Genomic DNA, 22,836 nt, shown 5'->3' with positions numbered 1-22,836 from the left:
CCATCTCTTCCTCCCTCTTCCCTGTCTCTTCCTCCCTCTTCCCTGTCTCCTCCCGCTTCCCCATCTCTTCCTCCCGCTTCCCCATCTCTTCCTCCCGCTTCCCCATCTCTCCCTCCCGCTTCCCCATCTCTTCCCTACCTCTTCCCCTCTTCCATCTCTCTATCCTTATTTCTACCCTCTTTCCCACCCCTTTTCCACCCTGTCTTTCTCTCCTGTCTCGGTATCGTCCAAGCCGTTCCCATAATTGCCGAACACAAAGGTATAAGAAATCAAGAGCTTCTTTATCTGCTTGTAAAATTATTCTCGAAGTAAATTAAGAGGAACATCGAGAAGGTCGCTTGGGAGATCATTTTTACCTCTTCTTCCTCATATTTATTCCTCCTCCTCCTTCCTCCGCTTCTTATCTTTATTTCCTCCTCCTCCTCCGCTTCTTGTTTATCTTTATTTCCTCCTCCTCCTTAGTTTTACCGTCTCGAGGCACTGTATAGACAGTTCATTCCCTGAGACCTTTCAAACATTACCTTGAATACAGATTTCTGTGGCTACCTGATGTGACGGGTCGGGAGAAGAACCAAAAATATAGTGTGAAAGGAAGGTACTGCAGGAAATTGAGGCTAATAAACCGTCTCTCTCTCTCTCTCTCTCTCTCTCTCTCTCTCTCTCTCTCTCTCTCTCGTGTGCAGTCCTGTAAAAGGATTAATAGGTTAGCATGGAGAGAAGTGTGAAGGTAAGAGTGAGGTGGTGGGAGGATGCACTGTTGTATCCTTTTTTTTTGCTATCGCTACTTCAATGGTCACTGCTCTTCTGAACTGTCTGCTTGCATCCCTTCACCACTACGACGGGCGCGAAGCACCCGTCTAGGAACAAACTCTCGTCACTTTTCTGTCCAACTCACTAATGCAAGAGTTAACCGTTACTCCCAGTCTTTCATTTATGTAACAGGTCAACTCTGGAACTGTCTCCCTCTGTCTGTATTTTTCTACTTCCTGTGATCTCCAGTCTTTCAATGGCAGTGTCCAGGCATCACGAAATGAACGGATCTTAGTTTAGCTCTCTGTTGTATTTTTTTTTTTTTTTCTTGGAACGGTTTACGGGCTCCTGGCCTTTGATTCCTTCTTCCTTGCATTAAAAAAAAAAAAAAGGATAAATAGGTAAAGATTAGATGGGTAGCTATGTATATGTATGCATGCATACTCGTATAATGTGAGAGAGAGAGAGAGAGAGAGAGAGAGAGAGAGAGAGAGAGAGAGAAAATAAGCCCCTAATTTTCATTTTTCTTTCACGCTCAGTTTTCGACGTTCTTTAACACGGAAAATCAGGTGCCATAGAAACCTCTACTATTCAGGGTAATTTGAGCAGCCAGCAGCTTCATGAAGGCGTACGGGGGGGTAGGAGAGAGAGAGAGAGAGAGAGAGAGAGAGAGAGAGAGACAGACTAAAGTGTGAAAAAGACTGGTAGGGAAAAGTAGAACAATTTGCGGGCTGTTTGGCCTTTGCGTCCTTCTTCCATGCATAAAAAAATGAAAAAGATTCCCTCGTAGTACAAGTAAGCCCAAAGTCAAGTAATTTTTACTCATCATTTCTGGTGCATTTTTAAACACTGGTTTTTCTTTTTTGAAATGATATCGCGTGTCCCACCCGCCTCTAGTTTCTTCTTTGGCAGGAAAAAGGTGGAGGTGTTATGCTTGTTGAACTTGCCTTACTTTGGCACGCCTCGATTTTCATTCCTTATTTTACCACCTCTACGATGGCGTGTTAGTTGACTCCATCTCCAGACGATTTTATTCTCCATAAGGGAGGGTTTTCAGATTGTCGGGGTTAGGTACAGCCCCCCATAATCCATTTACTGTTGGTTAGCCTTGCTTAGTTAAAATCGTCTGGAGTTAGCAGGAATAAACTAAAAGAGCGTGTCATTGTAGTGAAAGGGATAATAATGATGAGTGCCATAGACTTAACTAGTACAGTAACTGAATTGAATAAAAATACGCATTAATAGTATGGATTTATGAAACTGAGAGAGCCATATGATCCCGAGAGTAATAATCGAGCCAGCATTACCTCTCTTGACCAGGACAACTTTAGTGATAATCTTAAAAGTTAATCATGGGAGCCTGGAAACTAATAAGTACTTTTTGTTAAGAAAAAAATAAAGTGCATTGTCTTTTTCTGCCATGTTGCTATTAGTGATACAGACGACAAAGAAATCGTTTGTGGCCTAGATTGAGAATCTTAGTGAGGCTGAATGGGATAGGAAATGAATTGTGTGAGAGGAATGGAGAGAGGAGTGGGAGGAAGGGGGGGGGGAGAGGCAGGAATATCACACCAATACCCATCTCATCACAACAGTTTTCGTTTTCGTTTTCGTTTTTAAAGGCTCCAACATGCTTGCATGTGTCGGCCTTGGTCACCTAATGGCGGCTCTCCATGCTGCACGATCCATTGCAGCCTCCCTGTTCAGTCCCTTAACCCTAAGGTCACACTTAATGACCTCGTCCCATGTCTTTCTCGGTCTACCCCTCATAACCCCACCCCCAATATTAACACTTCTCACCTTCCTCACCCAACTATCACCCCCCATCCTCTCCACATGTCCAAACCACCTCAATCTACCTCTCCTCATCACAACACCAATACACTCCAGTCCCATCCTACCTCTCAACTCTTCCATTGTAAACCCAGCCCCTCCAGGCCTTGGACGCAGGGACGCACTGCACATCCACCTAATCATTGTCATTTCTGTACGTCTGAGCCGGCGAATGTCTTCCTCCTTCACTGCCCAGGTCTCACTGCCATACAGCATTACACTCCTAACACACGCTGCATACAAAGACCCCTTAGCACGTAGGGAGAGCCCCCTCAATGTCAGGAGAGGCAAGAGCTCCCTGAACTTCTTCCAACCACTTCTCACCCTAGCCACAGAGCTAGCTCCAGCCCCACCTCCAGCACACAACATGTCTCCTAAATAACAAAACTCTTCCACACACTCAAGAGATTCACCAGCAAGTTCAATTCTTTCACGTCTGACGATCTCCACCTGCTCACCCCGGCACGCCGTACACATAAAATCAGCATTATCTCGCAGTCTACCTCTGATACCACTACATCTCTTATGCACCCATTTATCACACACACCGCACAAGATGGAATTACTTCCCACGCCCTTGTGGCAAACTGCACATGGCCACTCTCCCTCGTCTTTGACAGTACCGCCACCAACCCTAGATATCATCACTTTTGTTTTATCTGCATTTACCCTTAAACCCTTTTGCCCCATACCATCTCTCCACTTCCTAAACCTTTCCTCCACCTCCCTTCCATTCTCTGCAATCAACACCAAATCATCAGCATACAACAACTCCCACGGGAGTCCGTTTCTAAAGTCACGAGAAAGGGCTTCAAGTACCATGATAAACAACATGGGACTCAAGACTGACCCCTGATGCACACCAACGTTCACGGAAAACTCATCACTCAAATCTCCATTCACTCTCACCTGGGTGTGAGCACCCACATACATGGCCATAACCACCCTAACCAGCCACTCCTCCAAGCCAAGCTTTCTCATTGCCCACTTCACCACCTCTCTAGGGACTCTGTCAAAGGCCTTTTCCAAATCAACAAAAACAAAATAAAGATCCCTTCTCCTACCAATATATTTTTCCTGAAGCTGTCGAACAATGAATATGGCATCAGTGGTCCCCCTACCTGGCATAAACCCAAACTGCATCTCATCAATATTCACTCTTTCTCTAATCATACCTTCTAAAACTCTCTTCATTACCTTCATTATCTGATCTAAAAGCTTTATACCTCTATAATTCCCTCTTTCCAGGGCATCACCCTTCCCTTTATACACATTTACAATTACACTCTTCAGCCAATCATCTGGGACAACACACTCATAAATAATCCTATTTATCAGGTCAGTGACTAAACTCACCTCTATATCGCCTGAGGCCTTCAACATTTTGGCAGTCAACCCAGACACACCTGCTGCCTTCCCCACCCTCATCCTGCCTATTGCCTTACTCACAGTAGCAGTATCAATCAAAGGCCAAGGGCCAGACACTGGATCTGCTGGCTCCAAACCTTCCCTGTCCCAGTCAAACTCCTCATTCAACAACCGGTTATAATGCTCTCTCCATGCATCTTTAATATCCTCACTGTTCACCACTACCCTTCCTTCATCATTCTTCACACACTACTCACCTATGATATCCCGATTATCCCTCTTCACCTGACCTGCCACCCTAAATATATTTTTCCTTTCCCCATGATCACACCAGTATCCGTCCCATTATCACACCAGTACCCATCCCATTATCACACCAGTACACTTCCCATTATCACACCAGTACCCATCCCATTTATCACACCAGTACCCTTCCCATTATCACACCAGTACCCATCCCATTATCACACCAGTACCCATCCCATTATCACACCAGTACCCATCCCATTATCACACCAGTACCCATCCCATTATCACACTAGTACCCATCCCATTATCACACCAGTACCCATCCCATTAGCACACCAGTACCCATCCCATTAGCACACCAGTACTCATCTCATTCCATTATCACACTGGTACCCATCTCATCCCATTATCACACCAGTACCCATCCCATTATCACACCAGTACCCATCCCATTATCACACCAGTACCCATCCCATTATCACACCAGTACCCATTCCATCACATCACATACCATGACTCATCCCAGCACCATATCACACCAGGAATTAGTTAAGCAAAAGCCATATCGTGGGAAACTTATTTATTAATAGTTCTCATTTCTTTGTTTCAGGTGTCAGAATGGAAGAAGCAACTCTGCATCCCGCCTCATCCCCCTTGAACAACCCTACTCTTGCTCTTCTTCCCACCCCATCCAACCTAACCACCATCACTCCCTCACTCTTCCCCAACCTCACTCTTGACCCCAACCTCACCCTCTATGACCAAACCAATGGAACGGAAGCTGATGGTGAAAGTGATATATTCCCTCACGGCAAGACCATGACTCTGGTGATGACAGTGATATACATATTAATAACAATCACAGGTGTGCTAGGCAATGTGGCTACCTGTGTGGTGATAGTGAGGAATCGAATCATGCACACAGCCACGAACTACTACCTATTCAGTATGGCCATAAGCGACCTACTACTTCTGGCTTTTGGCATGCCTGATGATCTGTATATTCTCTGGCGAGGCTCCCCATACATATTTGGCCCAGAGTTCTGCTTCATACGGGGCTTTACTGCTGAGATTTCAACCAACGCTAGTATACTTACCATTGCAGCCTTCACTGTGGAACGCTACATAGGTATCTGCCACCCCCTTCGCTCTCACACTATGTCACAACTAGGCCGTGTTGTGCGTTCCATAGCAGTCATTTGGATTGTAGCCACCGCCTGTGCCGTGCCTATAGCCATACAGTACGGCATTGTATATGCCAAGAATGAAGATGGTGAGGACATACTTAGCACAGCTGCATGCCAGATGAAAGAACTTTTGTATATGGCCTTTGAAATCTCCACTGTGTTGTTCTTTGTGGCCCCGTTGTTGCTGATCACTGTCCTGTATGTGCTGATCGCCGTACAACTGAAGCGCTCTAGCCGGCTGACTCGTGCTGTGCCTTCGATCACGGCCGGTAGCAGTTCCTCCACAAATGATGGCTCCAGGAATAAGGCAGTCATCAAGATGTTAGGTAAGTCTCGCCCTTGTTCAGTGGGACAAAAGTTCACCTGCCAGTCACACTTTCCTCTGTTTGGTGATTAGCCATAAGCTGATGAGTCTTGGTATGTTTTCTGTCATGTTAATATTTCACCATCTAAATTTCTTCTACTGGCCAATATTTTTGAGCTGAGAGAGGCTTGGCATGTTCTTCAAACATGCATAGATTATTGTATTTGATGCAGTGCATGAGGGAAGAAAATAAGACATGCACTAAATGATGTAAACACAGTGGAATAGTAGGCGACCTTTTGTCTCTTATTGTACTCTCCCTTATTTTATTTATTGTTGTTACCTCTGCTGTAGATTTGAGTGCCTTCCATCCTGCAACACTCCATTTTACCCCCACATGGCTCCAATGTGCAATTTTTTTTTTTTAAGTACTTTTTATATGTATGTGTCATTTATAGTTTGTTTTTTGTTCTTTGCATAGTATGTGAACATTACACTGTATGTTTGCTACATAGTAGTGTTTGTTGCCGTGCCGTTTATATATCGTGGTATTAAAAATTATACCCTTTATATATTACTGCACGGTTAATTGCCCATATTTTGCAGAGGAAGTTTGAGAAATAGTAAAATTTATTGACAGGAAATCAGTAAAATATATATATATATATATATATATATATATATATGTATGTATATAACTTTTTTTTAGGTTCTCATTCTCATTCCCTTTTCATCACGTTGAAATATAAAGACTTGTATAATGCTGTTCACACGGTATTTGTACACCTCTATTTTACAGTACGTAAAGGGCCCATGGTTTAAAGGGCAAAAAAATCAGCCCCCAAATAGCTGCCTAGGATTTTTATTTTTTATAAATACAATAAAAAGGTTTTAATTTCCCCCACAGATGGGATGGTTATAGGTACGCCAGATTGTCGGCAAAGTCAGACAGGCTTAAGCCCCAGTTAGTCAGATTTAAGGTGTTACTGTATCACAGTGTCATCTTTCATCAGTTATTCAAATAACTGTGACTTATTAGGCTGTCAGGACAATAATTCTCCAGACAACTTCCCTCATGTCTTAAATATAGCTGTTTTATTTTCACATATCCAGTCCTTGGGTACAGGTGTTTCACCCTCATCAAGAAACTCTTGAATTTTATTGCAGATGGCCCTGCAAGCTCATTTACTAATTCATGATCCTTCTTGGATGTAATTGGTCTGGCCCTGACGATTTGCTCGTTTCAGTTGTTTTTTCGTTCATAAAAGTTCGAACATGCCTGTATGCGTTGGCCTTGGTCACATAATAGCAGTTTTCCACACCACTTTGTCTCTGGGAGCCTCTTTATGCAAACCCTTATCCCTAAGGTCACACTGTGACCTCATCCCACATCTTTTTCGGTTCTGCCCGTTGCAACTGTACCCACAACGTTCCCACCTCCATGTTAAACATTCTTAACTTTTCAGGAATGAGATATGTGTCCACAAGTTCTCTATCAGTTTTCATCTTTGAATCTGACATATCTCCCATTTTTTTTTAAAAACTTATGTGAAAAAATTAGACAGTACTAATACTTTCTGGTTGGCATTCGTGGTCATAGTCTGTTACATTCATCCATGTGTTGTTCAAATACAGGCGGTTTCCTCTTTGTCTGCCTGTCATTGTGTATTCTCAAAGCTTTTTAAGAGTATTCTTTGCCTCATTATTTTCCTTTCATTAGTTTTCACATTTTCCTAATCGTCTCACACTGTTGCCAAGCATTCTGTTTTTTTACCTCACTAATTGTATTCCTTTCATTATTTCTGACTATTTTCCTAGTTTCAAGTCTCTCACTGTTGCCATCTGTATGTTTCCTTTGTTTCTCATCCATTCTTGTTATGTATCTGCCACCACCTCATTCAGTTTCACTAAATTTATTCTGCAGTCTTCATTTTCATCTTATTTTTGTCAAGTTTTCTGCATACAGATAATTTGGGATTCAGTGCTTTGATATGGCTCTTAATCCCTCTTTCTGGCACACATTTCTTCACGTCCTCCAGGTGCCACTTTTTCATCCAGTTCTAATTTTTACCAAGTGGTTGCAAAATGATATGCTGTACAAAATTCTCATTATTGCTCAGAACATGATCCAGCATCCTTCTTTTGTCTGTTTCCCTGTGTCTAGTCACTGTTGTAACAAACTTAGTCGAGTAACAATCCCCCCACTATTCAGTGACACAACGGCTTTTTCCATGGATGAAGTATATCAAACCCAGTCAGTTCTCAACTTGAAGATGAACACTTTGAAAAGAATAATCACAGAGCTGCAGCACTGCATTTGCAAGAGGAAAATTGCTTCTTATGGCAACATGTTTTTGACATGGACAGCTTTTCTTGCAGATGAAGTTTATCAAACCCAGTGAGATCTCAACTCAAAGATGAACATTGAGAAAAGATTAACCACAAAGTTGCAATATCAGTTGTTTGTTGAAACTCTAGGAGAGCTCTTGTGCTTATGATTTACAATCATAATTTTTTCTCAATAAATTAAAGCCTTATTATCCTGGTGATAAGTTTTGAAGTTGTAAAACATATAATTTTTATGACATGATTAAACAACCCAGGTAGTAGTCGATTCAGCCCAAAGGCCAATCTGTCACAAATCATTTCATCTTTACTAACCAAACTAATCTAACTTGACAACCTAACCTAACTTACTTACCTATTCCAAACTAATAAGAAGAGTTCAGAGACTAATGAATTTTTGGGCAGAATCGATGTGCCTCCCACTACCATCACTGCCAATGTCAATTCACGTAACCTTGCTGCCCTTAGTATCATACAAGCTATTCTTGTTGGTTTAAAGTGTCATAAATGAATTTCTCAAATATTAAACTAAATCCTTGTCATAAAACTTTCAACTTCATTTTTTTTTTTTTTTAATATAAATAACAGGAGCTCTTCTAGACTTGTCCTCTTTCACATACTCAGCATGTCAAAGTGTCTTATTAAAAACAAGTTAAGTACATGAACATCTTGATTCATTTTTACTTTTAGAATGAATCATATCTAAACTATTATGAATAAATCATGCACTCCATCATAACAGTTGATCATGTATTAAGTATATTAGTTTTACATTGGAAGAATAGGATCTCTTTTGCAGTGGATCCAGTTTGAGATGAAAATGTAAAAAAAATTAATGCATATTACTGCCCATCGCATTATTGTTCGTAAACATATTCATTGTGTTAAGTTACTGAAACAAGCAACAAGCAGTTTATATTAATATGCATCTATGGTAGCTGGTAATAAGTTTATCTTTAGACTTATTCCAATGGAAAGAAGGCCCTTGGATCAATACTAAAATCATAATTTGGTCTGCTGACTTAAAGTTACAGTTCAGTTATACAGACAGATTTCATACAATTATCCCTATAAACCAACATTACTATACTAATGGTAAGCTTCATTCTCAGTGACTTCATATTTCCCATATTTAAAATCCTGATAAAGGTTTTTCTCATATATGGAATGTTTTGGATTCACTTCTGCTAATGGTTTGATGTCAGGTTCCCTTTATTCAGTTACAATTTTAGACTCTCATAACTTGTCCAGTCAAATATCCACATTAGTGTACATAATATTCAATTTGGTGAGACAATGCATGTTTCATTGCAATATGTACAATCTTCTTTTTCAACTGATTGGTTGCACCTGCCTGGGCTGAACCTTCCTGTCTTTCAAGATTATTACAGTACTTTCCTTTTGCTAAAGAAGTCGTTGGACCACGTACAGGTTTTAGGGTTTTCAGAGTTTAGTTTTGCAGCTTTTTGTTTTGGCTTCTCATTGATTTCTCTTTCCTCGTGGAACATATCATGTTGTATTATGGTCTTTTTATAGCTCTTTCTGTCTGTGTCATAATTTAAAGAGGTTCATTAACTTTTTCTTTTCCACTCCTTTCAGTGCCACTATTTGCCATCTTCATTTTTCACTTCTGACCTGTTCTTGATACAGTATCTTGAGAATGCTACTGATGTAGTCACCGGTTTCATCTCCAATTTTTGCAATTTACTGCCATTATCATAACTTTAGTGGTAGTTCTGCGGGCTCGTTGCCTTTGGTTCCTTCTTCCTCACATTAATAAAAAAATAAAAATAAAAAAAAATGATGGTGGCAACCATCATCCACTCACTTGATGTAGTCCTGCTTTTATCATTCTTTTTCTGTGCCTGCCCTCCCATCTTGTCCGTGGGCCAGCGGCTGTAAGTTGACCAACTGGTACCATTTGGGTGAACTAAACTTAACAATGCTTTTTAGTTGCCTACATGTCTGTTGAGCTTGAATATATATGATGGCCCTCTGTAATGAGTAGCGTAAGGTCTGTCATCAGGCCATTTGTAGCTAATTCCCAGCATCGATATTTAGCATTATTTTAATAGAAACAGTTTAACAAAGCATGAACAAATATTTTTGACCATGCAATAATAGCCTGCCTTCTAATCTAAAATTAAAGGATGCTTATTGTAGGTGTCTAAAAAGTAGAAAAATAAAATATTTTTTCATTTCAAATGCATGTTTTATTAATGTATCGATAATGCTTGTTGAACAGACAAATCCCTTTTACTGTTTATTTGTATTACATGTTCTTATTTTGTCTCAGGAGCATTGTGCCAAAATATTTTACATACTTAATGAAGTTTACTTCTGCATAAAATTTACAACATTTACAAACTACAAATTAAATTACATTTCTGAGACAATATTTGATGAACTGAACATAGGGTCAAGTGAATTACTTTTTCATGGCGGACTTTTCAATGAAATGTTTTACATAACATCGCAACTCTAGCAGATGTGAATTACAAAGGTTAAAGTTAAGATGTCAGATTTATGCTGAAATAAACACGAGTTTTTCATATATTTGCAGCAAAAGGTATTAGGTTCAGTGATTTGCACCTCCTCATCAGACATGTCATGATCTTGCTGATCAACCTCATCAGCCATATTGGAACAGTCCTGTAAATAACAAGCTTCTGAGCATTTGAGTCCATTTATGAGGCATTCACACTGTGGAGCCTTACATGCTTGTCTACATCTACAGGCAAGAAGGTCTAGAACCACCTCTGGAGCTGGAGATCCAGTCATCCACTTGATTGTGAGATCACCAGTCTCAGTAGTCTTCCAGCCATGACTGTCGTCTGGGTTAGGGATCTCAGGACACTTTTCTAGGCTTCTACGTCATACTGCAGACTGGAAGTTGGCCCTCAAAGCATGCATATACAAGCAGTCTTTACAGGGGGGAAGCTGGCCCGACTCCACATCCCCTCTCTTGGCCCGAAATAGATTGCACTGAAGTTCGTTGACATCAGGAATGGATGATCGTGCAGAGTACATTTTGCAGTGAAGTTCTCAAGTACCTGAAATATGTCATCTGAAAGCTGCCATCTCTGTCCCAAATCTGTAAATGCTTCCTGGAATGAGGTATTCTCAAGGAATAGTTTCAAGGGCTTCAGCTTGCCTTGGCCTGGGAAAGCACTGAGTGTATCGCATCCAGTAAAAGCATGCATCCCTGGAAGTGCATGGCATATTCCCTGGCCAACAGTTGCGTTGCACACATTTTCTTTACATCAAGAATTCTTGTTCGTGTTCTGGTGCCACTCTTTATGTACAAGTTGCAGCTGATCTGATTTTCAAATGCCAGGCTTGGAACCAGCACATGAGTGTCATCAGCAACAATGATAACTGAACAATAGAGAGCAGCTGCTTGCTTTGCATGCAGCAGTATACGAGTATCCGCCTGCTCCTGTGAGCTTTTGAGTTCCTCCAATGTCTCACAGCCCTTAGCTGTAATTTTGAAGCATTGGCAATCACAGGTCACATACAGCTTAGTATCTTGCAGCTTTTCTTGCATATCAGGTCTCTTCCAATCTTCAACATGGAACTCAATTAGTTTGGCTTTACTCAAAGGGCAAGAAAGAGCACAATGGCACTGTTTAATGCGGTGCTTAGGTGTAATGCGTGCACACACAACTCCTTCAGCTGATCCTGTTTGCCTTCTCAGCAGTTTTGATTGATTTGCTTTTGTAAACATCGAACACATCTATTTTATCACTTCCATTTCCAGCATTTCTAATCAGATCAAACAGCTGTTCAGAGAGCTCAGCGAAGGTATAGTTTTCGCCGTGCATCTTCTGAAGTACACTCATGCCATCAAGTATGGTTGCTAAAGGCTTTGAAATAGTCTCAGCTGATGCTGCTTTCTTCTTAAGTTCTCTGGCTAAAGCATCTTTATTTGTCTTTTTCATTGTGCCATCGCCGTTGGCTAGAGCCCAGGGCAGGGGACCTAGAGGGTGCTTTGAGACTTCTTGCATATTGAGATTTCTGCTGGTAGCAATTAGTACCATATGGCCAAATAGTCTGCAATCTCCCTTCAAGAACACTTCTTTGTTCTGTGATTTGGATTTTGTTGATTCTTTCATACTGCTGAATGTTTTTAGTTTCAGCTTTGGCAATCTATCGTGAAACTGTTTGGTCCTTCCAGGGTATAGCCTGTCTTTCTGAAATCTTTCATAGGGCACCTCTCCTTTATCTTTGGCTTGTAATAAGTCCTTGGCAACATCTGGTGGTGCTACAACAGCAGTTGATAAGTCGACTGTATCTGGGTTTATTTTGCAAAGGATGTGTCCACTGGTGTTCTAATATTTCCACGATTGACTCTACATCAGCTTCATCCCTTTCAATACGTGAGGGTTCTAAATCTGCATGACAAATTCCTGGACTCTGCAAGTCAATTAGCTCTCTCAACTGCCTCATGCATGTGCTGCGAAACTCGGTAGTGATGTAGTATTTGCTCACTGCTCCCGATTTCCTGCTGAATCCTTTGATGCCTCCTGCAGTCTGGGTGTCCTTATTCACTGTTTGTTCGATAGTTTCATCAACAGGTATGCGACCAAACAGATTGCTGTCTCCAATCTGAACGGAGAAACCACCATTCTGAAAATGTTTAAATATAGCTGGGTGGTCTTCTGGCGGCCGTGTCATTTCTGCATAGTATACTGGCAAACATCTGGCATAGTTTTGTTTGTCATAGGAAAAGCACAATGGGATGAGTGAATGAATTGTGTGGAGGTGAAGAAACCAATCCCCTTCTCTAGATGCCCTTAGCAGCCCCAACATTATGTCCACTAAATCAATGTAGGACATCCAGAAAGCTGCAAGATCTCCACTGTGGTACCAAAGCAAGTCCATATACTCACTGAATCGTCTCAAGATCTAAACACAAGCTGGATGGTGATGGAAGGCTTCAAGGGTCTCAGAGCAAGGATTCTCATGGAGCTCTTCTATACACCTGACGGGATCAGGGAGCACCAGCAGATCCAGAGGATGGATTTCTTCTAGCCATGGGTGGAAACCTTTCCAGACCAGTCTCAAGAGTGCTTCATACATAAGTTTGTGTAGGTGCACTCCACAAATGTACTGTCGTCTCTCTAGAACACTGGCAGTGGAACCTTCTGCTATTATTCCTGACTCTACAGCAACATCTCTGAGTCCAGCATCACCAAATCTCTTTCCAAAGATGGAAAGGAGATTGCAAATAGTGTGGAAAACTCTCAGAAGAGTCTGTTTGAACCTGCCTTGGTGCTTCCAAACTGTCTCAGCAGCTTTGACATATAAAGCTTGATCAAACACACACAATATCTTGTAGGTTGAGAGCATTCATAATCTTCAGAACCTGGCACAGAATCTCATAAACAGTGGATAACTGTGTTGCAGGTGCATTGATAGTTGGCAAATAGCTCACTATATCTTTTGACACTAAGATGTCAGTCCTGGTCTCAATGTTAAATCCAGTCCAGGAGGGAACACTTTGGCTGGAGGTGTCATGCTGTCGAACTAGTGTCCATAACAGGTTTTTGTCATGTGCAAGTGCCACAACACTGTGTGCATTCACTGGAAGAACCATTATAGGGCTTGGACCACAGCGCTTTCCTGCATTATAATCAGGCATCAAAACTGGCAGTGGAGTGATTGACCTTAGTTTTGTCTTCTGCATTTGTTTGGGCTTTGCTGGGTGAGGAGCCATTGTTTGAGGCTGTATTACAATGCCATTCACGCAGTGAGATGTACCTTCTCCACTCGATGTTTTTTCCTGTCTGTCTATATTGTCGTAGGCAAGAACTGTTGGAAGTCCCTGAAGTATATTTTGAGGAAGTTCCATGCCTTGTTCATCCCCATGTGCCAACTTTTGCAAACAAAGAGCTGTATCTATTTCAGCTAGCTTTGAATATGAGATTGCCTGGCCAAGACGATTGAGTACCTTGATAAGTTCATCATTTCCTGTCAGAGTCTTGACTGCGCATGGCAGAAGAATGTGCTTTGTTGTGAGCAAAGTTCCTCCTGTTACACTGTACACCAAATCCTGTGCAAATGACCATACAAGTGTCTGCAAATGAGCTGATGGTGTCCTGCTGGGGTATCCACTGACTAGTAATGTTGTCAAGTATTCAATAAGATCTGATGGCATAGTGACATACTTCTGATTAAGTTCTTCAGGCTGTGGTGGCCAGGGTTCCTCACTTTAGACTTATTAATCTCTCCCTGCAAGTGTTCTGCAGCTTTCCTAAGAACATTGTCTTCTTTGTGTTCCTTCTTAAGTTCGTCTACCTCACTCTTTACGTTCAGATATTTTGTATCAAGCATTTCAAGAGTCAGATTGTCTGGGAGAACCAACAGCCTTCCCTTCTCTCCAGGAAAAATATGGAGACTTTCTCCAAATTCACCAGGAAGCCTGTGCCTCACGTGTTTCTTGGTTGAAGACTTGACATTGGGTACATTTAAGTCATTCATAAATGAAATCAGTTTGTCTGTCAATTCAGCCATTGTCATCATTCTTGGATTGAGAAAAACATTATTTCTGATGTAGCCGAAGAGCATGTCAAAGGCCTCAGTCTCTGCTTTGTTGTAAACTGTTTCCATGTCCTCAGAATCTTATTACTGTTGTGATACTGATGCCTGTGGTCTTCTATAGTTGACATAGCACGATTTGTGATAATGAGCCTCAGCTGCAACCAGCTCTCTTGAAGTTAAGGAAATTATCTTTCTATCCATTCTTTGTATAGCCACAGACCTTATCTTCTCATTTGCTCTCAGTTCAAATGAACGTTTGAGTGGTTCTCTCGTCACAAAATATACACTTTTCTGATAAACTCGTGACGTGCTGGGCTGTCTTGTTAACAGTGTTGATTTCATTTCTGAACCATCATGTTCTTTATTACCACAGGTTTTTGAATCTAGTAGTTTTCCCAGTGCTTTTTTGTGTGTGAAATTTGAGCGACAATTGCAATGATAGTAAGCGTTGACAGGAATTTCCTCTTCTGACGATGTAATGTCCAATATTGGCTTGAAATCTTTCAGTTTGGCAGCAGCTAACAACACGTGCCATGACTGAATATCCACTGTGACAGATGCTTCTCTTTTGCAAATAATACACTTTGCAGTGTCCTGCTTCAGCCGTTTGGCCTTCAGTGCAGTCTCTGATTCATCAGACGACATGACTTCTGTAGCTCTTTGGTCAGTGCTGCTATCAATCTGAAAAAGGAATAAAAATGTATGAAGTTACATTTTAAACACTGCAAGGGAAAAATTATGGAACCTTTTATGGTTGCGAAGTTTTAAGGAGCCATAACCTGTTTTAAAGTTTAAAGCAACCAACTGGGTTGTTGTGAAGAAGGGGAGTAACGGGATCCTAAAAAGAGGCTAAAACACACACAAACTGTATCCCTGTGCAGGTTCATATAAAAATGAAACTCAAAGGGTTAACAGCTGTAGACTAATTGTCTCTGTGTCAAGATATGGAAATAAAATTTTAAAAATGTAAACAAAAAAAGGCCCAAAAATGTGTGTTTGAGCCTAAATAATGAGTCACATAGGTAGTATCAGCTAAAAATTCAGTCCAAGATGAAAAATATTTTGTTCATTGCAATTGTTGACCTCAAAACATACCTGTAGACACCAAGATTATGTCTCTGTCATTAGCAGTTGCTGAGTTATGGGGACTCTAAATCCGCATGGCGGCCATTTTGAAAAAAACGCCCGTGCTAGGTTTCAGCTACCAGATTGCAATGGCCATCATGCATTTTTGTCAATAGTTTGAGGCCCCCTAAGCACCAATAGCAAAAAATTTTAGTTCCTTTTTTTGTACCAATTCTGCCACTGGCCCATGGACTATTCCTATTTTTCCCATCTTTCCTGTCACTTCTTATTGCTTTTCTTTCCTTTCCAGGTGGCTTTACATTGGGTGACAAGCCAAATGGTTTCCTGTAAGCCAAGAAACCATTTACAGCGCTGGGTGGTAACCATATAACCAAACCATACATGCTCCCTACGTGTCAGCAAGTGGGTTGGTGGAGGGTTAGTGCCCCTCCCTGTAAAACAAATAACTCAAAGTCAAATGGCCACCCCTTACGGGATTATGGCGTCTGGCAATAGATAGATCGTGACTTTACACTATACATATGACTGGAGCTTCTTGGTATTGAGTAAAATATCATTGTGCCTCCTATCTTACCATCACTGATTTTCAAAAGTACTGTAGTTTTTGTGATTAGCTTCTTGTGATTCATTATCTCCATCATAGTTTGTGGAAGTACTGTAGCAGCTCCACCTGTTGGCACCATAGTCTCGGAAGATTTTAACTCCATGAGCTGATTCCTTCCTGCTCCCAGTACATCACTGACTTTGTTTTGTCATTTCATCAGTTAAATTGTTTGCAGAGCTGTGAATTCTTCTCATATTTGCCTGTTCAGCTTCTAAATTTGCATGTTATACAGTGAAGCCTTCAAACTTCGAAGTGCTTGTGTCCATGAACTATCTGAACTTTTGAAACTTCTGAACTTGAGAAGGGACATGTAGCTGGCTATCACTGTCTTACTCGCATAGTTGAGACATGTTTTTGACATGAGCCCTGTGACCAGCTTACTGCAGGAAGCTTATATCACAACGTTTTTACAATGTAAATGTTATCATTTCTCTTGTGACAGTTTAATAATACAGTAATACCCCAATATACAATACCCCTAGATGGAATACCCCGGCTTAGCGATGGGGGTAGAAGTACCACCACGCCCCGATATCCGATGGCAAAGCCCCAGTTTAACGATGGGCCCTCTGATGTCTTGTCCCCAGACAACAGACTGAAATTTTGAATCGCACGCGTTCCCGTGGCCAACTGAGCCCACCCGCCTCCCAGGATGCGCAGAAATGCTTGTGCAGGCCCCACAACCATCGATCACCCCGTGCTCACCCATATCGTTCTTCTCGCATTGCCCATCTCAGATTGAGGAACTCTCTTACGCTTGCCCACTATGCATTGTGTTGCACCACCAACGTTACGCAACTTGCTATCGTAGTGCATCGTAACTGTGTTCAAGCAGTGCTGTGAGTAAAGCAGTGACACTAATCATGTGTGGAGTGCAATATTGTGTGATTTTTGGCCCAAATAAGTTTCATAATGTCTGGTAAGGGTGCTGCATGTGATGTGGCTCGTGGTGGTAGTGGAGGCCCTTTTCATGGTGGTAAACGGCCTGCTAATGGTGGTGCTGGTGATGTTCCCGCGAAGCGTGTGCGTAAGACTGTATCAAGAGGTGAAATAGGAAATTCTTAAGCGTCTTGACAAAGGCGAAGGTGCGTGTGCTATCTCATCGGCTCTCCACCTGGCCCAGTCGACTGTCTCCCTGATCAAGAAGAAGGAGGCCATTAAGGCTGCTGCTGGGGAGGTTGCAACCTTATCTGCCTCCCGTATCACCCGCCAGTGAGAGCCTGCGATGATGGAGCTGGAGTGGATGCTGCGCTCGTGGGTGGAGGATCAGAACTGGCGTAAGGTACCCATGAGCCAGGCTTTCTCGCAATGGGAGGAAATAAAGGTCAGGCGTGACCTTGATGAAAGCGAGACCTTTATGGTGAGCCATGGGTGGTTTGGCCAGTTCGAGGCAAGTAAACCTCTACCATGTGAAAATGTATTTTGAGGCGGCAAGTGCAGGTACGGTGACGGCATCAGCGTTTCCCGACGAACTGAAACGCATCATCAAGGAGGGTGGCTACAATGCGAAGCAGGTCTTGAATTTTGATGAGACTGGGCTCTTTTGGAAGAGAATGTACTGCAAGACATATCTTGCAATGGAGGAAAGGTCTACTCCAGGGTTCAAGCCCTCGAAGGACCAGCTGACACTCCTGCTGGGGAGCAATGCCGAGGGCGACCTCAAGCCACTCATTGTCTACCACTCCGAGAACCCCAGGACTCTGGTGGGGTATGTTAAAAGAGAACCTTGGGGTTATCTGGAAGTCGAACAAGAAGGCCTAGCTGACTTCAGATATCTGTTCGTCATATTTCCAGATGTACCTCTCGTGTGCTGAAGAGGTATGCCCCGCGGGAGAATTGGCGAACAGATTTCTCATGGTGGTGGACAATGCGCCTAGCCATCCTCCTGCGATAAAGGAATGGGCTAGCAGTATTGAGGTGGTGTTCCTGCCCCCAAACACCACGTTCTTGTTGCAGCCAGTGGACCAAGGGGTGATCATTTCCTTTAACCCATGGATTCCACAATTGCTCTGTTTTATCCCACCTGCGGTGTGCAAAAAATGAAAAAAAAAAAAAAAGTTTTTTAGTTTTTGTTCATTATGGTGACATGTGGAGGTGTATGGTATGTAGGAGGACTACTGGGCCTTGAGGGCAGGCTGTGAAGCCTATGCTCAGAGTCAGACCAAAAAAAAAAATAATTATATATATATATATATATATATATACATGAAGATAAACATCCATGGCATCATCTGGTAAAAAAAAAAAAAATACAGTAATAATAATCTCCGTCTCTGTGTAGGGCCACGCGTAAGTTTACGTAGGGAAGTGGGGAAAAAAAAAAAGGGGGGGGGGGGTTATTAACTTGAAGATAAACATCCAGGGCATCATCTGGTGAAAAAAAAAAAAAATCTGTCTGTGTGTAGCACCATGCGTAGAGGTGAAGTAGTTAGTGGTGATGCATGGCCAGTACAGCCTGAGCTGTGGCTCGCAATGCAATGCTACCCAGCCTGAGCAATTGGTAAGGGCCAGTGACAGTAATGACAGGACTACAGCTCAGCAGTTTTGGAAGGGCTAAAACATACGCCACGGCCTTGAGAATATCACTGCAGCGTTGAGTGAGGTTAGCCAGGCGACCATGAACGGTGTGTGGCGGAAAGTATGGCCAGAGTGCATGCACTCCTTCATCGGCTTCCCCAAGGGCATGCAAGCTTCGCCTGTCCAGCATGTGCTGCAGGACGTAGTGGAATTCTCGCACAAGGCAGGCTTTGGGGAGGTCAACGAGGATGACGTGGAGGAGGTTCTCGAGAGCCACAGGGAGGAGCTCAGCAACGAGGGAAGATACAACGGGCGAACCAGGAGGCAGAGGAGGAGGTCGTCCCTGAGGTGCGAGTTCTGAATAGTAGAATCCTAAAGGAGATGCTGACTAAGCTGGATGAGATAATTGATCTTATGCGGATAAACAACCCCCTCCCAGGACGAAGCAGGGACACAGCTAATCGGCTCGAGGAGGGGATGAAAGTACAGGACGATGCTGGAGAAGAGGAGGACGGCCAGGCAGACTACAATCACAACCTTCAAACAGGCCCCCACCACGCCAGCAACCCAGAGAGGATCTCCCCAGCCATTGACAAGCAGAGCATCTCCCCAGCCTTTAATCAGCAGAGAAACACCAAGGGACACCTCCCGCCGAGGACATGCTAGGCCCGTAGTGCTGAACCTGACCTCCAGCCGATCCCTGTCACCCGTGTCACCTGTGTCTCCGCTAAAGCACTCTGCTACTCCATCATTGCCTTCCTCGTCCTGGCCTCAATCTCCCACACCACGTCAGCCACTGTCTGTCTCCCTCACCACGACATGACCCACTGCAACTGACTCCATAGCTGCCTCCTCATAAAATCGCAGCGGTCTCCCTCACCACCTCACTGGTCATCGCAGCTGTCTCGCTCACCACCTCCTCTGTTATCTCAATGCACTCCATCACCAACCTCAGAGTCATTGCATCGCACCTCATCAGCAGCTCCTGAGCCATTGCATCGCACCCCATCACCACTGCCTGAGCCATTGCGTCACACCCCATCACCTCCGCCTGAGCCATTGCATCGCACTGCATCGCCACCCCCCTCTGACCCTCCCCTGGAGATGAAGTTTGAGGGCTTTGAGGAGGAGGATTGAGTGTTAAGGAGCACATGTCCCCTAGCCTCAGGAGGGATAGCAAGGATGATGACCAGGACTGGACATGGACCTACAAAAAGTGATGAAAGGTGTTCGATATTTTCTAACCTATTCCTTATGATATTTGTTGGTTGTAGTGAGTTATTTGCAGATGTTAGGCTTAGGTTAGCTTCCTTGACAGCTGATAGGTCATTTAGACAGCCTTTAAACCAGTTTTTGGGCTCGTCTGGACAGGTTTTGGACTTGGTTTCGGGGGAAACCCACGGCTGCTAGATTGTCCACATTGAAACATGTTGAAATACCACAATATATGATACCACGCCTAACAATGGGGTTTTACCAAACCAAGTACATCGTTAAACCGGGATATGCCTGTAATTTTCCTCACATTCTTTATGCCCACTTTTGTTCAATCCATTAATAAGTTTTGAGGGAAAATAATTTTACATTCAAGTATTTATTTGAAGTGGAAACAGGTTAATACACGCCGCTTTCAATGCCACCGAGCCCTGCATAGTGTCTGCCTGGACTGGCCCAGCCCAACCTCTGCCTGGACTGGCCCAGCCCAACCTCTGCCTGGACTGGGCCTGCACAACCTCTACCCAGACCGCCCCTACACAGCCACTGCCTGGAAAGGCCCTGCACAGCCTTTGCTAGGCCCAGCCTAACCTCTGCTTGGCCCAGACCAATTTTGCCTACCCCAGCCTGGTCCTGTCCAGCCTTGCCTGGCCCGGCTGGGTCTGGCCTAGCCCAGTTCCAGCTTGGTCTGGCACAACCTCAGCCTGCCATGGCCTAGCCCAGTCTGGCACAGTCTTAGCCTCATACAGGATTGGTGTATTGGCGGGGTTATTTTTATCACATGTCGGCAGGTCTTCTGGTAGATCAGTGAAGTCTGATTATATGGTTGGTTTTATGCCAGGTATCCCGGAAGGGCTAAGGCGTTGCCCCTGGGTAGAGACTTTTGGACTGGAGCGTGTAGCATTTTATGACCGGATGCCCTTCCTGATGTCTACCAATGACCCGTGGGTGGATTTGATCCTCCGACCCTTTGGTCAGAGTGGAGTGCTCTAACCCACAGAGCCACGGCTGCTACTAAGTGTTGCAGTCTCAGCCAATAGTCAAACTCTGTACTCGTAAATGTGGTTGTGAAAAGCACCTAGAAGTGTTGCGACCCACATCACTCCCTTTCCAGAGGCTATCCTGCTTGGCAACATCCCCTGATTATATGAAATTTCAAATCCTTAAAATGGTTCGCTGTTCCAGCGGGGATTTGAACTAGGGTCTGGTAGGACTGCAAGCTGCCTCTTTACCAGTTGAGCCCCAGCCTGGCCTGGCCCCCATCCCAGCCCTGGCCCCTAACCCTGCCCGGCTTCGGTCCCCAGCCCGGGCCCAATCCCCCAGCCTGGCCCTCAGCCCTGCCAGACATCGGTTCCTAGCCCTGCCCGAGCTGGCTCCATCCTCCAGCCCTGCCTGGTTCAGCCCAGGCCCCAGCCTCCAGCCCTGCCTGACAAAGCCCAGGTACTTGCCCCAGCCCAACCCAGCCTGGCCCAGGCCCCCAGTCCTGCCCTGCTCAGTCCAGGTCCTAGCACCCCAGCCCTGCCCATTCCAGCCTGGCCCGAGCCCCTAGCCCTGCCCAGGCTCCCTGCCCTGCCCTACCGAGCCCAGGCCAGGCCCCGGCTCCTAGCCCTGCATGGCCTAGCTCAGGCCCCAGCCCCAAGCCCTGCCCAGCCCAGGCCCTAGCCCCCCAGTGCTGCCCAGCCCAGCCCAGGCTCCATCCCTGCCTGGCATGACCCAGGCCCAAGTGCCCAGCCTTGCCTGGCCCAGCCCCCATCCCTGACCCTGGCTCCCAGCCCTGCGTGGCATGGACCAGGCCCCAAGCCCTGCCTGGCTTGGCCCAGGTCCCAGCCCTGCCTGACCAGGTTCAGGCCCTGGCCCCCAGCCCTGCCCAACACGGCCCAGTCTGCCCTGGCTCAGCCCAGCCCAGCTCGACCTAGTCCAGCTCGACCTAGCCTGGCCCGGCCCCAAGCCCAGCTCTTCCTGGCCTGGTCCCCAGCCCTGGCCCTGGTCTCTGCCCCCAGCCCATCCTGCCTGGCCTGGCCCCGGCCCCCAGCCTGCCCAGCCCAGCCCAGCCCTGGCCCCCGGCCTGCAGCCCAGCCCAGCCCTGGCCCCCGGCCTGCAGCCCAGCCCTGGCCCCCGGCCTGCAGCCCAGCCCTGGCCCCCGGCCTGCAGCCCAGCCCTGGCCCCCGGCCTACAGCCCAGCCCAGCCCAGCCCTGGCCCCCGGCCTACAGCCCAGCCCAGCCCAGCCCTGGTCCCTGGCCCGCAGCCCAGCCCAGCCCTGGCCCCCGGCCCAGCCCAGCCCTGGCCCCCCGGCCCAGCCCAGCCCAGCCCTGGCCCCCGGCCCAGCCCAGCCCTGGCCCCCCGGCCCAGCCCAGCCCAGCCCTGGCCCCCCGGCCCAGCCCAGCCCTGGCCCCCCGGCCCAGCTCAGCCCAGCCCTGGCCCCCCGGCCCAGCCCAGCCCTGGCCCCCCGGCCCAGCCCAGCCCAGCCCTGGCCCCCGGGCCCAGCCCAGCCCAGCCCTGGCCCCCGGGCCCAGCCCAGCTCAGCCCTGGCCCCCGGGCCCAGCCCAGCTCAGCCCTGGCCCCCGGGCCCAGCCCAGCCCTGGCCCCCCGGCCTGCAGCCCAGCCCTGGCCCCCCGGCCCAACCCAGGCCCCCCGGCCCAACCCAGGCCCCTCGGCCTGCAGCCCAGCCCAACCAGCCCTGGCCTGGCCCAGCCCCAGCCCCAGCCCAGCCCTGGCCCCCCGGCCCTGGCCTGGCCCAGCCCCAGCCCCAGCCCCAGCCCTGGTCTGGCCCAGCCCCAGCCCCAGCCCCAGCCCTGGCCTGGCCCAGCCCCAGCCCTGGCCTGGCCCAGCCCCA

General features: G+C 45.7%; 1 protein-coding gene across 1 annotated transcript in view; it reads left to right on the top strand.

The window, feature by feature from the left end:
- The first annotated feature begins 1,746 nt into the window (after window positions 1-1,746).
- The window catches only part of LOC145405807 (uncharacterized), a 127,114-nt gene continuing 106,024 nt past the window's right edge, over window positions 1,747-22,836 (top strand). The window contains exons 1-2 of the mRNA XM_080277045.1: window positions 1,747-1,753; window positions 4,982-5,713. Of these exons, the coding sequence (XP_080133171.1) occupies window positions 1,747-1,753; window positions 4,982-5,713 (739 nt within the window). The remainder of the gene's footprint in view (window positions 1,754-4,981; window positions 5,714-22,836) is intronic.

Source organism: Coenobita brevimanus, chromosome 68 (genome assembly GCF_032717465.1).
Source record: "Coenobita brevimanus isolate Jiangsu-jjx chromosome 68, ASM3271746v2, whole genome shotgun sequence".
In the NCBI taxonomy this organism is placed as follows: Eukaryota; Metazoa; Arthropoda; class Malacostraca; order Decapoda; family Coenobitidae; genus Coenobita; species Coenobita brevimanus.
This window is presented reverse-complemented; position numbering and strand designations above follow the sequence as displayed.